We start from the raw sequence: 17,008 nt of genomic DNA on the forward strand, positions 1-17,008 counted from the left end.
CTCTGGACTCCTGGACTCTGGTGGAGCTCTCTCTCTCTCTCTGTCGGTGTATAGGACTCACGGGGAGCACTCACGTGCATTTTTGGAGCTCGCGATCCGGCTACGGGTTCCGGCTCATTCCACGGAAAACCGCCAGCCCAACCGGACTTGGACCGCCAGGTGACGCCGGTGTTGACCGTTACGGGATTAAGCACCAGTCGGAAGGGCTCTTCTACACGTTCTAATCCTTCACGGCTAGAGTGCTCCTCCAACAGTGGGGTAAGACTGCGAAACGACACTCGTCCTGGGCTGCACTTACATTCATCTGCCTTTATTGACTTCGTTATGTCCCCTCAGAGTGACGGTGCGCTGCTGGAGAAGGATTTGCCGCTCGATGCACCTTTCCGGGAAACGTATCCCGGTGACACCTGTTGCGACGTCCTGGGCTGACTTCCGTCGACGAGGATTCCGAGCTCCCGAGGACCTACCACTAGAAGCCGGACTAGTGGCCGTGCATTAGCGCAAATTTCTGACGTCACTGCCTGAAGCCCTCGTGGTCTCATCCGTCGTCGCTGTAGCAACCGCAAAACTCTTCGTCTGCGCTTCGCAAATTGATTTCCTCTCTGGAGCGGCCGGACGTCCGGACTGTGTCCGGCTTGGCCGGAGTGACTCCCGGCTGGAAGACGCTCGTCCTGTCCGACGATCGCTTACGTCAGACAAAGTGGTTCAAAACAATGACGACCCCCTACCCGGTAAGAGGACATCCGTGTTTGTGGTTGCGAGGGGTGAGCCGAGCTGGGAAATGGTTTTTGCCTCGAACCGAGTCCGGCGGAGTTTGTGGAAGCAAATTACACTCGTTGCTCGTCGTCTTCGGCCCCCTGACCGGATGTGAGCATCACATGCGCGCAAAACCATTACCGCAGCACCGCGGGAGTGCACCGGAATGCCGAACAGCAGGGGCGCCTGCCGTTCCGATTGGCCCCGGCCCTGTACCACCCGCCGGTGGGAGAAATCCGTTTCGGACGGGAGCAATCTCCGGACTTGGACTTGATTTGTGCAAATTGTTTACCATTAATGGGCAAGCGATGGGTACGGACCGAGACCGTTGGGTGAGTGAGGATGTGGTGCGCCTTCCAATTGTGCGATGGGTCCCTAGTGGTTTTCACAACATCAACACACTTTCTGTAGTGTCAAGCCCAAGCCAGCTTAGGTTCGCGGTCGGTGGTTCAATCTAATAGAGAAATTAGGAACCAGATTACCAAAGGGATCATTTGGTTTGATCACTTTCGGCTCCTTAGAGGAAGCACACATTTCACTCAGTTAGCTGCTTTGTTACAGCGAGTTGTTGTTATTTTAAAGTTACTAATACTTTCAAGATCTCAAGGCAAGAAAGTACTATGGCAAACAAGAATCATCAGTCATTTGAAATCGAATTAGGCGAACTTCGAGCTAAACGCTGCGTGTCTTCTGAATATTTTGGAGTGATTTTGGCCTAATTGCTTACTTCAAACGTTCTCTTAATGTGTCGACAACAGTTGATTTTAACGCTGTTCATGTCACGTCAGTGTCCTGAATGAGTTTCGCACGCATTCCAAAACATGGATGCCTTGGTTTCACGCCAGTAACAATTTGGGTCAGACGCAGTAAAGTATGCTTTAGATTCTTTGGGACCCCGTCAGACATAAAGTTCTCATAAATGGCATAAATGCCATCTAATCAAATCTGACCGCTTTTTCGACTCCCATAATGATGTTAAGGGTTTGTTGATTGCACTACTTCCACTATATTGAATGCAACCTTAGAATAGTCTGTAAAATAATCCTGTAGTATCCTTGTTGTTTCAACTTTTGGCCTAATTTCTGAATTATTTGTCAATTTAGCGACTTATGACTGGTAAAAAGTTTAAAACCGATCAATTTAACATTTAGTTATTATTCATCATCAAACAAATCTCCTATTTTAGAAATGGATCGTTTGTTCGTTTAAAACATGCTCCCGTAACAGGCTAATTTTGATTTGCATACATAATATTGTAAAAGATTCAATAAACATCAATATGGTGTCCAATTAGGCGTTTGAATCGGTTTTTTGCAGTTGTCCTATTATTTTGTATGCCTGATGAAAATAATACGCCATAAGAGATTAGGGCTTCCTTTTTTTAAAGTATCCCAAATTTCTCGCCACAAGTACCGCGCTAACCGACAAGTTATGATCGATCAGCGGACAAGAAGCGGAAGGGTTAGCCACCGCTTTAAAACCCCTCGGAAGGATCTGCTGGACCCCTGATTTCTGCAGGGCACAACGATTGCAAACGCAATGCACGCACTGCAGTTTAAAGTTAGTTTTTTTGGGTGACGACGCTAATTAATTGAAGTAGAACCAATCAGATAAACAGGGCGCTAATTGAAGTTGGTCGAGAGTCGGCTTCGCGGCAACCGATCAGTCCAATCGATCTTGTCCGTGATTGTTGCAGATGGAGGATGGGGCGCTCCAGGAAAACTGTAGAAAAGTCGTGTCAGCGTGAAAGGGTACATCTGACGATACGGTTTGATGATACGGAGCAGTACGTGGTGGTGGCCAAAGTGACGACAGGGTTCGCGCGGTGCAAATGAAAGAGGACCAAAGCCATCATCGAAGCGGCTCTATTGAGCGCCCTCGGTGCCCCGATTCCTGGAGGGCGTCGAAACCATTCGCACTTTATTTAATTTCCGCCCATAACAACCTTTGTCACCGGTCGCCATTTCTTTATGCTTCGGCCACTCGAGAGAGACGTGGCCGTGTGGCGGACGAAGTCCCGAGTTGCGGAAGGATAACAGTAGCCTCTGACGGCTCAATTCCATCCTTTGACAAGAGGCCAAAGTCCCTGCCAAACGCCTGCCGGAGAACTATGGTTTGCGGCAGTTACCGCCCCGGCCCGCGGCAGTGCTTTTGTCAGACTCCCGGCGACACCCTTCGAGGGCTCCTGTGTTGCGGTACCACCCGGTGTCCTTTTTCGGTAAATTGCAAACGATCGGAGCGTCGGCCCGGCAAAAAGGTGAGCCTAAACAAAACCGGGCCCGGCAAAGCGGCGCGTTTCGTTTGTTGTTCGCCCGGCATTCCCGGGCATCCTGAAAGGATGGCACCTCAAAAGACCACAAATCCAGAGGAAAAAGCCAACGTCATTTGGGTGCACCAGAAAGGACGGTGCAGAAATGCACAAAACCAGCCCATTCAGCCTGCCGGATGACTTTCGTGGATCGGTTCAAGCACCGATCGCTGCCGATCATCGCGGGAGTGCAAACAAATGTCGGAGGTGGTGCCTTTATGTGACTGCTGTTTGTTTGCTACATGCCCATTAGCCCAAGAGGACACCGATTTTATGCCACGTTTCGAGCCGGGGGTGCTGACTTTGATGTGGTTGCCGTTTACGAGGCCCTTGACATCAGTTGCCGACCGTGCGTTGTGTGCAAAAATGGTTGACCGAGACTCCTACTTCATTGTCTTATGACCACTGGACCACTGGAGTTACCGCGGATATGTAGCATATCTCAGCATGGCACTGCTTCTGCTAGTGCATGATGCTGCATTCAAATTCAGCATAAGGTTAAGATGATCTGGCCACTCTCTTATACGTGTTCTATATGCCACACCAATTTAAACCCAAATTTTTCACATTCGTTATTCACATTAAAATACACATTTTAGATAGATTACAAAATAAAGCCGCTCGGCAGGTAAAGACCGCTCGGCGGTTGTAACCGGATTAAGTAAGTAAGTAATAAAATAAAGCCAATACAAAATTAAGCCTAACATAGAAAGAGCTGCTTGTGCTATGAAAGGCGCTTAGAATGAGGTGCTAAGCTTATGAACGACATTTAGATTATTTAATTAACTTGTCTTGTGTCTTCCGTTTTGTTTCGATGAATTATGATAATAAAATTAAAATTGGTTTTTTTTTTAGAATTTACTGTTGAACCATTCAGAAAACGTAAGAAAGAAAGAAATAGTATGTAGACCACAAGTAATAATTTATTTGGTCCTTCGTAACGGTTTGGGCTATAATTGATTGGTTTGAGCGAAAGCCTTGTTTGGATTCGCTCATAACTTTTACCAAGCGAAATGTTTTTAGGCGTTTCTTACAAAGAACAATTTAATAGTTTGAAATTATAAAACAGAGGCTGCAAAAAGTAGTACGATAATTGGAAACCACCTAATACTGAATCGAAATGCATTGATTGACGGAATGAACATCAACGAAATATTAGTAAAACGAAATTTAAACATTTCTTGAACTAGATTGTTCTGCGTGACGAAAAGAAAAAGTTAACCACAAAAATGGTAAAAACCTAGATAACAAAAATTGTTTTGAAACAAAATGAAACTTCAAAACTGATCCAAACAGCGCAGATTAAAAGCAGAAGCAACGCTGAGGAAAAAGAATTATATGATGCCTGCAATGTTTGATTTGTTAAATCTTCTAATTCATGGCTCTAATACTAACTCATGTTTAGAACTCGTTGGTCTTGTTATCCTAACAAAAATACGTGTTAACGTGTGAATGTGCTTTATCTGATTAACTTTCGTGTTTATTTCTCAATCTCATTCAGGACGACGGAGTGTTTGCTAAAATCTAGAAAACGCCCATAAATTGAATCGACATTCCGTTTACTCGCAACCCTGAAATACTCCGGCAACATCGCTTCGCAATATTCGACGGGGCTCATTCTGGGGCACGTATTATGCTAAACGCTATGCTAAACGCGAAAAGCAGTGGAGCTTAGAAAGCGAGCCCCGGACGCGAACGGTAAACGGATTATCGTTTTTGTACTCGTGCACTAACTGCGAAGCGTGGTTCCGTTCTGACGGCGGGCAAATTCGGTTGGCTTTGGTTTTTGTCGTTAATTGTGTGGCGATCGTAACGCACGGCCAAGTGCCCAGGCGACGGAGCGTTGATGATGAGATTTTTAAATCAATTTAGCAACTTTGACGCGTTTGATGTAATTTTTAACAATGCTCGCCGAAACATTAAACACAGCGATTGTGGTTCAATCGTCCTTGAATGACTGGACGGTCGCTCGAGCCAATCTTGTATGACGTGATATTTCCTTGTTAAAAGTATTTTTAGTATTTAAAGTATCCTTGTTGTAAGTATTGAAAGTAAACCGTCGAGACTGAATTCACCGTTTCGCCAGACTTAGCAGCTCATGATGGACGATTCCTTTCCAATCTCATCAACAATCATGTTTGTGGCCGATCTATACTTTGATGTCGTTTTTGAACTTCTACCTTTGACCATGCGTTCAATATTCCCATATTTAATCCATTTCTCAACCATACCTTATTGAGCATATAATAGAGTCAATTAGTATATTTTTTACATGAGAGTTTGTTTAAAGTTTCTTGAAATGAAATTTTAACAAAGATTTTCAAATAGCTAAGAGCTTGTGTTACCTTTTGTTTAAAATATTCTTGTTTGTGAACCCTTTCCAACAAGATTTAAAAAATTAACAGTTTGTACAATTTTTACCCTTTTGCTCTCCATTTTCTTCGGAAGATGTCAATCACTTGATGGACGTGGACATTCATTGGACATCCATTCGAGGACGTGTTTCTCGGAATATTTCGAACAAATAACCGTCGGTCAGTGTTTGTGAAGCCAATTTGCTTCCCATTTACGTTACTAGTTTTTGCTACGATCCTTGTTTGCTAACGGTCCACCCCGGGGGCGTTGAAGCTAACGCCATCGCGGCATAGTTTGTTTGCGCAATTTCCAGTTCTCAACTCGAGTGGCCGCACTTGAGTTGATTTCATCAGATCGCGAAAGAAACACCCGACACCCGGGCGTAGTTTGATTCGCTGTCTCCTCGTCTACTCCAGGCAGGGGCGCTATTCTATTCGTATTTGTAGAGTGACCAGCGTCACTGGACACAGTTCCTGGAAATGCCGGCCGGTTTGGCGTCCTACGTATAGTGGTTGGGAACGAAAGAAAAAGGTAAGATTTATTCCTCGTGCCAGACAGTGTGACGCTTGCAGTTTGCTGGCTCACTCTCGGTCCTTGCAGCCGCCATAGGCTCTTTTCTGTCGTACGCAGAGGTAAATCCTCGAAAGATGCAGCTCTTGAAGTGTGGTTTGGTACCAGTCCCTCGCAAGCCCGACACTCGCCCGAGAGACAATGCTCAGGCAGATGCGATTCCTTTTGCCTGGTGTCCTGTTTTTGGCTTCTTGACTTTCTCGCACGATTGCCCGATCGTCTTTGTGGCCCTTGAACGGCCGTCGATCAGCCTCTTCAGACGCGACACGGAACCCTCCCGGACGGCAAATTGATCGGTTCGTCCTGGTAGATTTTAATTCCCGTTTTTCGGTCACATTCGTCGCATTTATTATCCCTAAACGGCACCAACAGGGGATTGCGTTGCGTTCGCATTGAACCAAAAGGACATCAAACATCGTGTTCCTCGGCGGCTCGGTGGAAGACTGGCGAGAGCGAGTTTGTTCCGCCAGGACACGCCGGGATTGGGACGTTTGTTTTGCCGACACCTCGAACGGCGGCTTCGGCGTGCTACGATGGCGAAGGAATTGAGCTGTATCGAGCAGTTGCATTCGCTCCGGATTGGCCACGGTTGGATCATGGGCCGCCCGAGAATCCTCGGGCCGAACTGAAGCGAAGCTAATGGACCTGGAAGACCTGGCTGTTGGTGAGTTAATTAACATGACATTGCCACCCGTTAATCCGGCTAACTTCTCTGATCCTTGACCGACTGCTTCGACGTCCTTCGGCGAGTATGCAGCAGCCGCGAGACGTTCATTCATTGATCGTGAAGCCCTTGAAAGGACCCCGGACCACCAACCAGAGAAAGGAACCTTGAAACCCAATCCCTAATCCTGGATCCGGACCCAATCCGGTTGATGCGGAAAAGTGCAACACAGTGGGCCGTGTTTCTTCTGCGAAGCTCGGTTACCCATTTCACACCTTCGCCGTCAACACCCACAGGGTCCAGGCACCCGAACCGATCAAACGATCCGGAATGGGATTATCCTTTCGGCAACCAAACAAAACCCGTAATCCGCCTGCCGCAGGCGGGAAGGTGCGCGGTACTTGTGCAAAAATAAGACTAAACTCCAAACACACGCCACGGCACACGGACTCACTGGGTCCTAACGTCCCGGTCGGTGCTTCGGCTCCGTTCAATCGGAAAAGTTTTGAAAGGAATTATGCTAATATTTGTTTCAATTAGGCCCCGTCCCCGGTGTGCCACCCGAACCGAGCCCGAGTGGCGTAGCGTTTGCCGTCAGCAGGACGAGGGTCCACCAGCTGGAAGCGCTTCAGAAGCGTTCGAGCGATGGCCACCAAAACGCATGCTGATGAGCTCAATTAACGTGCGTCACGTGCGCTGACAGATTTGGGTTGGAATGCCGCCCGGTTCCGAGATGGTTAAGTTTTGATCTACATTCGTCTGCGGGAACTTCTGTCGGGTGATGAAGGACTGTGTTTCCGTTGCGTACGACGATTTCATTACGTTCCTTTGCAACCGATTTTTGGTTTTCTTGTTTTTCAAGAGGACTTTGCAAATGGTCAACTGGACTGGGCTGCGCTGGGCCTAATGAGCTTTTGAGCTGCACGTCCTTTCGTCGGAGATTCTTTTTCTTTAATTCTTAAGGACCGTTGGGAGTGCAACAAACCGAAGGCAATGAGTGTTTGCAACCTACGCGTCGAGCTGTAGGGTTTTTTGTCCTTCGTAAACATGTCCTTTTTTGTTGGCAAAGCGCTCATAATACAAGTTCATCTACAGGTAAGAGGCTTCAACAACTTTTAATAGCATTGCTACCTTTGAATTTAATTATTCTGAAGTTGTTCAAAAAAAAATTGTTTGTTTGATCAACGATATTACAAAGAATCTTTAATCAAGAAAGCATTACTATTGAAAATGATTATGAAAGAATAAGGATCCTTAAAGCCTTAAAGCAGACTCAAAATTCAAATTCAAAAGGAAATCCAAAAATACTTTAAATTCATGCTTCAACATCATTTTCTTTTTCGAGATTAAGCTCATTTTACAGCCAGGTTTTCCTGGTACATGACATGCCGCTTTCAAGGAAAGGCTTTAACAATAGATCAGCTTATCGTTACCGGTTAAAACAAATGGTTCGGTTTTGGATCGGCAGAAATGGACAGAATTATATTTAACATTTATTAATTTAGGTAAAGTAATTTCTCTGAGAATATCTCGCACATTAAAGAACAACTCGTTTCTAATCAGTAATTACGGTCATCGACACTAGGTTTTTTTCTCCGATTAGCTTTACGAGTTAGTAGTTTTGAAAGTTAAACATATGCCCTTTATATGCTTTCATTAATTAGTCATAACGTTTTCCTCTGGGGATCCTTTTTGATGTATTTGTTGTTCATTGATATAATTGTAAAATGACTATCCCACTACTTAGGACGACGCGATTGTTATGGTGCGATATTTTAGACTGTCCACAAAAAAAATGTATTAACATAATATACCACATATATCAAGTGCAGCAACAAATACAAGGTTGCAATTCAAATTAATGACGGAAAAATTCAATAGATGCTTGTCTCCGTCTCCATTATCATTCAAATTAACTCACTCGTTAGGATCTAATGTGAGCTAATAATTCGTTAAATGCTGATGTGAACCACAACAGTCAGTAGTAATAATAGTAGTGCAGGTAGTGAACTTGACTGAAGTTAGTAAATTGTAATCTTTAAAACAAATGGTTCGTCATCACTTTGCTATCTTACATCAAATAAGACGATGTAGAAGAAACTATTATTTTTTTATTGAAAAAATGGAAAATGAAACAAAGAATTCAAGAGCACACATCCCGGCGCAGTGGAGTAGCAGAAATCTGTTCAACATAAGTTCTCTTCCGCCGGGGGGAGATTGCGTCTATGCAAAATGGCCTTCCGAAAATAATGGTCGCAGTTTGCTTTCTCCCCCTGGCACGTCGACCAATGTAAACGATTCCGCCATTTTGAGGAAAAAGGCACGCCAGTTGCGGCGTGCGAACTGGCCACCATTATTGTAGCATATCCTTCGTCACCCCTCGGTTTTAAGCGGTTGCATCCTTGTCTGATGCCGAGGCACACTGGGCAGGGGTGCCCAGAAGGCATTTGTCTACGGTTTCTTGACAGCCCTCGAACGACCCCGCGCCGCGCCGACCGTGGTGTCGATTAACGTTTGTCAATAAAAACCCGCCGAACGCGAACCTCACCCGTCTCGAAAAAGGACATTTGTGGGCTTAGTGAAATGATGCAGCCACCGAACGCGGTCCTCCTGTGCGGGTCGGCTGCCCTTTTCTCAAATCATTGACCAACGGCAGTGCGCTGCCGTGTCGGGAAACCCATTAATAGGCAGCAGCGTTCGCGCCTAAGGACACCCGGCGATCCCGATGGCACCCGCCACAGACTCACCTTTGTTCGACTTTCTTGGCGATCCCGCCAAGAAAAGCCTACACCACGAGTGATTAATTCTCGGAACGCAACTCGGGAACGCTACCGCAGCTTGTGGCCGCGGTAAAACCACAAGGATAATGGCTTCAAGGATGCGGACCAAGCTACGGTAAAGGTGCGTACGCTTCGTCAAGTTGCCGCGCACGTTGACAGAGCGGGACACATTATTTATGGGGTTGTGTTTGGAGGCTCTTTTCGATCTTTTCGTCTGGCCGGGGACGGGCATTAAAAAGAAACTCCCGTTTGTCTCGTGCTAACACGTCGATCGTGACTATCGTGCACGCGCTCGTGGATCAATTGAACGAAAAGGTGTTAGCATTGTGCGGTCCGCGGCGACTGGTGGCTCTTGTGGTCAAGAAATATCGGACGTAAATTATGATTACAAAAAACGCCCTAATCGTGCTAGCACATTGTCCGGAAGCCTTTGTGATGCCGCGCTAAGGCTGGTGCCAGGGATAATCATTTTACACGATAAAGGCCAAGCCAAACCGGCTCGTGATCAGCTGCACCGAAAATGCATATTTTATCAACATCAGAACTTAGAGGAAGGAAAGATTAGAAACTCGTTTTGTGTTAAGAAGAATTAACAATTAAAATTTAAAAAAAAGCTTTATTGCTATATCTATTTCTCGTTCGTTAGTCGTAAGACGTTTTTTTTCACAATAATCAGAATATGGTTCAAACACAAAAAATAAGCCAAATACTAGGTTGTTTATCAAGTTTTGACGTTCATTAAGCAGCGGGTTATCCGCTGCTACGAACCTATTTTTTATCATATTGGTACACTCTTGAAATGAACGTATATGAAGTTTCATTTCGGCCACTTAATTTTTTTTACAAGCCATTTAGTCGACATGTCACAGTATTTTTTACAGCTGTTATGACCTCATCGATTGATGAAAAACGCTTAAAGAGACGAAAGTCGTCTTGGACCAAATCTAGTGAATACGGTGGATACTCCAACAATTTCCATTTTGGAAATGCTCTTAAGGAACAGTGCATTGCTCTGATGAAAGAGGAAGTTTTTCTTCTGCAAACCGGGTCTTTTTGACCAATTTTCTGTTTCATTTGGTGTGAAAGGTTGCAACAATAATCAAAATTTATTGTTTTATCAGTGTGCAAGTAATCCGGCAAAAAAAACCCATTCGCATCCCAAAAAAGCAATGCCAACATCTTTTTAGACAATTTCTGGATGAACTCGTTTCGGAACCGATGAAAAAGGTTCACACCACTCCTTAGCCTATTGTTTTGAATCAAGATTATGGTGATAGACCCAAGTCTAATTCATAGTGATGATTTGATGCACAAAATCCACTTTATCCTATCGAAAACGCTTTAAATGTTGTCAAGAAAGATGCATTCGAATGCATTTTTAGCGAATGCGGCATCATTTTGAAACCCAATCAAACCTTCAGTCAAATTATTTTTTATACTGATTAATGAGATTATGAGGTAATTCGACGATTTTCCAATAGTTTTTAGTTTTCCTGTCCTGTCCTGTAGTTTTTAACGAAATCACGTGTTTTGTCCGTTTTTGAAGGTTTTGACATGGATCCTCTTGAAGGCTACTTCGACCACGTTTAAACTCAGAAACGCCCCCCCCTTTCAACCCCCTAATTTAAAGTGAAGAGTCCTTATACACTTTCAACATACGTTAATAATTTTCCTTTGCTTGTACCTTTCAAAAATAAAAATTCAATTACTGCACGATACTTGATTTTTTGCATTGTAAAAAATACTGTGACATGTCGATACTAAATTGCTAGTAAAAAAAGTAAACTATTGAAGCATTATCATCCTTTATCCTTTCTATGGCTCTATCGACATGGCGAATACATATCGACACATATGGCGAAAACATATCGACAAAATAAGAGAAGATCCAAATGGAAATCGAATGTTGCAGTAACACCCCAATTTAAAAAAAACAACACAAACTTGTACATGATCATATACTGAAGAAGAAATAATAGAAGAGTAACATAATTTTGGACAAGAATTTACAGCGAGAGATTAATAAAATTACAGATTTGCCCACTTCCTTACCTGATAACGGATCCTCCATAGAAGGTAGTTGATTATTGTACCATGCATTGTACCGACAGCTTAATGTTTCTTTCTTGCTAGATGTGGTGTGGTTAGAACAAAAAAGGTTAGATATGTGTGTGGTTAGATCAAAAAACACTCACAAGCCCCCTAGTGGACATCTGCAACGCAACCTCGCTCTTGACTTAACGGCTAGACTGCACTTACGGAGGAAATCCGTGCTGGCTGTTCCGAGGGGTTCCCGAAGCTGCATATGTGGCGAACTTGCTAGTCCAACCGCAATCTTCTACATTCCTCCCGGCCTTACACAATCTAGCTCTCGACCGACGATATATTGCGGCCTCTGCCGAATCTCTGCGCCGACGCGGTGCGCTATCGATCATTCGATTGCCGTTAAGCTGAAGTGTCCGCTATTGTGTCCGCCACGTCAAAAAGGGGGAACAATAGGTCCAGAAATACGAGGAATCTGCTCGTCCTGGCCCTCGGCCCTACGCTTGTAATTGGGCTTTCTAGGACCAAATCGGACCGGCGCAAAAAAAAAGCGAAAAACCAACCCAAAACCTTGCGACTTGCGTCAGACAATGTGACGTCGATGATTGGGATGATGCAGTTTTTTTTTTGTTCGGCTCGGTCTGTCATTTTTGTGAAATGGATCAAAAGTGATCCATTTTTCGGAAAGAGGAGCCAGCAACCAGAAACCAAGTGAAACCACCGTTTTGCGCACCGCATTCTCCGACACCCGCCCGAGCGCTCTCTCTTTCTCTGTGCGCTATGCGCGGTCCTTCAGCTTGACGCGGTGACAAAGGACATCGGCGAAGGATCGACCGGGGTAAGGACCACGCAATAAAAACCACTAATAAATTTCGAATTGCCTGCCGGGCGGCCAGGGCTCGATCGGACAACGGCTGCAAAGCGCACGATCGCTGTGGACAATGGACGCAGCGTGTCCTACGCAACGGCGGTCACCCGTTCCAAGGGCCCTTGACGCTGGGCTTCGATCCGTCAAAATTAGCTCAAGCACCCAAGGATTCGCTGACCGACGGCACGCTCTTTGACAGTTCTGCGAAATTGATCGATCGCTCATATCTGGAGCACCGCAAGTCCATTATCTTACCCGAAGCGTGCCCGGGGTGGTTGCCACGGCCTAATGGCAGCCCTAGCATGGCCCTCCCCCATATGACATGGTGGGCACCCGAGGAATGTAAATGAGCCGCCTCACGCTAGGCGCACCCCACGTGGTTCTGCAAATTGATTCCTTTGGCGCGACCGCCGGGAATTATCGGCGTGCGATAGGGCGGCGACACGACCGGGAACCGGGAACCGGGCCCGTGTTGCTCTTGAGAATTGTGTATGGAATCGGCGGAACCCCCACAGCCACTCGAAGGACATACCCGGTCCCGCCAGCGCCAGAAAAGGAGATCGAGTGGAACAAGGAAGGGATGTGGGATGTAAAAAGAGGGCAAATAAATGGGAGGAGGAACGATCCGGTCCGGTCCTGGTCGTTGCCGTGGTTGCGCCGAAACGGAATAGCCCTCTTTTCGCACCCTCCTGCCAAAGAGGCTGACTGCGACCTGACTGGCGTGACCTGTCCCGCTTGCCGTGGCCCAATCGAAGTCCTCTGCGGTTGCCCCGGGAGCCCCGGGGTTGCCTCGACGTCTGTCTGTCTGGCCCGACCGCAAGGGAACCCTTCGAAAAAAAAGAACAACGAAACGGGAAACCATCCCTTCTCGCACTGGTTCCGTGCCCTTCGCACACACAGCATCTCGCATCTCCTTCCGTCGCCCGGGTTGGTCCTGGCAGGGTTTTCGATTAAATATGTCGATCCGCCGGCGACGTTACCTCAGTCTGCGCACGGCACGCCAAGCGGGAAGACACAGGAGAGCGTTGGAGAAGATTTTCCAAGTCCGGTACAAACCAGTGCGCCCAGAACAGGATGTCGACCAAAACGATTGCCCCGCCGCAAACCTACTCGCGCCTGTTCCGCCCGTGGGACGGCCGGGAACCGAAGCCGGAGCCAAGGGATCGTGCCGAGGACGCGCACCGACCGGACGATCGAGTGGACGGCGATGAGTCGTTCTGTGCCAGTGACAGTGACAGTGAGCAAAGCACGATCAAATCGGAACCGATGGATTACCCCAGCCCGGTGAAATTGCGCGTCAAGAGCAGCCCGGGCGTGGACCCAACCTCCGTGCAGTATCCTTCGCCGGACATTGCCACGTACTACCAGTACTACTACCAGCAGCAGCAACATCTTGGCGAACATCCGGCGGCCCGCCAGTTGCACTCCGGTCCGACGGCCATCGGACCATTCGGGGCCGGCTGTCCGCCCCTCGATCCACTCGCCTTCACGTACGACCAGATGGAGCAGGAGTATCTGCGGGTGCTGAGCGAGGACGCGAAGGCGAAGCTGCTGGCCAGCCGGAAGCAGCGCCCGAAGAAGTTCAAGTGTCCCCACTGTGACGTGGCGTTCTCCAACAACGGCCAGCTGAAGGGTCACGTCCGCATCCACACTGGTAGGTATTCGCGACTCCTCCGACGGGAGACGAAAAGTGTCGAAGTGGTACTAATAACCGCCGTTGTGTCCACCCAAACAGGAGAGCGTCCGTACAAGTGTGACGAGTCGAGCTGCGGCAAAACGTTCACCCGCAACGAGGAGCTAACGCGCCACAAGCGCATCCACAGCGGCATCCGGCCGTACGCCTGTCAGACGTGCGGGAAGAAGTTTGGCCGCCGGGATCACCTGAAGAAGCACACCAAGACGCACATGCCGCAGGAGCGGTACACCTACGGGTTAATGCCGGCGTCGGCTGCCGCTGCCGCTGCCGCCGCCGCCATGCTGATGCCCATGTACGCCACGCACGTCTTCGGGTACTGAGCCCCCCGCCCGACGAGCATGCCTGACTAGGGTTGCCCAGTCCAGTGATCGTTCCGCAGGACCTCAAGAGTGCGCAAGCTGCGTCGTGATAGAGAGCAATCGCCACCCAACCGCGTGGTGGGGTGTCGCATATTTTTAGAAGCAACATACAGTTTTGTACAGTAGTCTGTAGAGAGTTTTATAAATTGTTTATACAGTATCGACGAGAAAATACACCAAACAAGAATACGAAAGAGTGCAACTGTGTTTCTATGGTTACGGTTTCGTGAGCGAACTGGTCCTGCGACGCATTCTTTCGAACGGGATTTTTCACCAGTACCAGTACCGTTTATTGAAAGAAGAATTGATATTCAGTTCTTCCGAAAGCAAACCCATCGAATCGTCACGTCGACGATTGTCCTCCGCACTAATGCCGCTGCAGCATCAGGCCAAAGTGGCCAAAAAGGGAGGCCCGACAATAAGTAAGCCTACCGACTGAACCGAAATACACTAATGAAAACGTTTCCAGCTCTTGAAGTAAGCCATGCAATTCGAGCTCAATGGCTTTATTGTTTCGATCGCATCAAAATCGCATCGCGTTCTTCTAAGATTTAAAAAAGGATATCAAAAAAATGCGGCCCAGTCCATTTTTCTAAGATTAAAAAAAAAACAATAAAAAAGTAAATCTAGTGTTCCCGGTGGTATTATCCGTGGTCTAGATGCACTTTTCAAATTTCAAGTTGTCGTGGCCACATCTGGACGATGGAACTGATGAACTGGCCATGCTTGGTTTTATCAATCAAGATAGCTTGGTGCTCTTGAATCTTCTTCGAGCCTATGGGCCACTGATATTCGCGAGTGTTTTTTGTGTTCCTAACAATGTGACTAGTATTGGACGCCGAGAATTGATTCATTAGACGACATGGACATTGAACTTCCGGACTATCATACCCGAAGGCTATTGCTAGGTCCTTTTTGTCGGGTAAGATAATGGACTTGAGGTGCTCCAGATATGAGCAATCGATCAATTTTGCAGAATTTTCAAAGAGGACCTAGAACTCTTTTCAGTAAAGTCATTCTACTATTTAAATAAATCAAATAAAACATATCTCCGTGGCGGTCTTTCGGTCTGTTGGGAGTAAATAGAACTTATATGATGCCAAATCAGTCAAAAAAGATTTGGACAGTTTTGAGGATTGACTTTATCGCGAGTAAGTCACGAAGTGCAACGTAGCCTTTTGATAAGACAAAGTTCGAAAATATGAATTGCCTAGGACGTTATCTATCCTATCATGCCATACCACGATGATGGTCTGCTCTAAAGTTTTTTTTGTAACAATCATGAACGCTGAGTATGCTGAAAATACTAGCTTTTATTCCGTAAATAAAATGGAGTTTTATTTTCTGCTAGGTTTCGCAAAAATCAAATTTTAATTAATGGTTCCAATTGATATTCGATACAAATGTTTGTCATAGTCACAAATGATTTAAATTGAGAACTTTTACGTTGGTACTTTTTTCTTCATTTAGTCGCTCACTATCGGGTCACATAACAAGGCTCGAGGTTTGTTGCTGATTTTTTGAACAAACATATTTTTTAATTAAATCCAATTCGTACCAAGTACAAACAAACCAAGTTCCTGATATGTACAAATAGTCATTTTTTGTGTATGATCTTTTAATATTTTTTGTACAGCTTCTTCGTTCCAACGGAGATGCTCTTTCTGGCTTGATTGGTGAAAAACTTAGCCAAGGAATTTTTAGAGGCACTTCGATCGGTTAATTTTGGGCAGCTCAGAGAGTTTAGCAGCGCCCGAAATAAGTAGTAATCAGACGGTGAAATGTCCCAGTTTTGTCAATTTGTTAAGACTCCTGGAAAATGTTTGTGATCTAATGTTACCAGTTCTTTGTTGTTGCAAAATTGTGGACTCTCCTTTTCGATTGCTTCTTTCAAACAAATGAATTGTCAGAAGGAGTCTGATTTCTTCGTATCGTCTTGTTTTGGCACCTCTCGTTGAAGGATTCCCGTCTAATTCCCCACCCAACACAGAGCAAACCTTTGTTTGATGTCAGGATTTCCTTATTAGGCCATTTACAATGTGCTGCGATCGCAAAGCATATGGGGTGTGCAGATTTCATCAAAGAAATACTTTTTAAAGAAAAATTTTCTTCTTCATTGCGTTGATCATGCCAAAATCTATTGTAAACAGTTCTTGAGAAACCAATGATTTGCAAAAATGCCAAAAACCTAATCAATTTGACTGCACAAGTCCTTAAACCCAACAGAGCATCAACGGATCACCGTTGGTTTCAAATGTGGATTCCTTTCTTATTCTTCCAACAGTGAAATACAGTAGCCAGTAATCGTTGCAGTGACAGGCCAGAAGACTCATTAGAACATAATTATGTCGCTTTTGCATTGCATTCCTTGCCATTTTGCGTGGAAAATGCGTTAACGTATCCGACCGGTGTAGCGTAAAATTAGCGATTCAAATGCTGACGGCTTGTTAAAGGTGCCGGCAGGGCTAGGGCTGTCCTGTCCCACAAACCGTGATGAGATCTCAATTTTACTAACACACACAGCGTCAGGAGGTAGCGAATGTGCGAAAACACACGGCCCAGCAGCGAAGTGCTTTCCGATGAATTTATGACTTTCACCGAGTCGGGAT

At 46.0% G+C, this 17,008-nt stretch overlaps 1 protein-coding gene across 1 annotated transcript; it reads left to right on the forward strand.

The window, feature by feature from the left end:
• The first annotated feature begins 13,418 nt into the window (after positions 1-13,418).
• On the forward strand, positions 13,419-14,360 carry LOC131210966 (zinc finger protein 358). Its single transcript, XM_058204298.1, has 2 exons — positions 13,419-13,998; positions 14,080-14,360. Exons 1-2 carry the CDS (start codon positions 13,419-13,421, stop codon positions 14,358-14,360), a joined length of 861 nt encoding a protein of 286 aa, XP_058060281.1.
• The last annotated feature ends 2,648 nt before the right edge of the window (positions 14,361-17,008 follow it).

This window comes from Anopheles bellator, chromosome 2 (genome assembly GCF_943735745.2).
Source record: "Anopheles bellator chromosome 2, idAnoBellAS_SP24_06.2, whole genome shotgun sequence".
Lineage (NCBI taxonomy): Eukaryota > Metazoa > Arthropoda > Insecta > Diptera > Culicidae > Anopheles > Anopheles bellator.

What these genes read in the sequence shown, in the direction of transcription:
- LOC131210966 (XM_058204298.1), top strand. Translation starts at nt 13,419, where the DNA reads ATGTCGACCAAAACGATTGCCCCGCCGCAAACCTACTCGCGCCTGTTC. An exon ending in TCACGTCCGCATCCACACTG is followed by an intron (nt 13,999 to 14,079) that starts GTAGGTATTCGC and finishes CCACCCAAACAG; the next exon opens with GAGAGCGTCCGTACAAGTGT.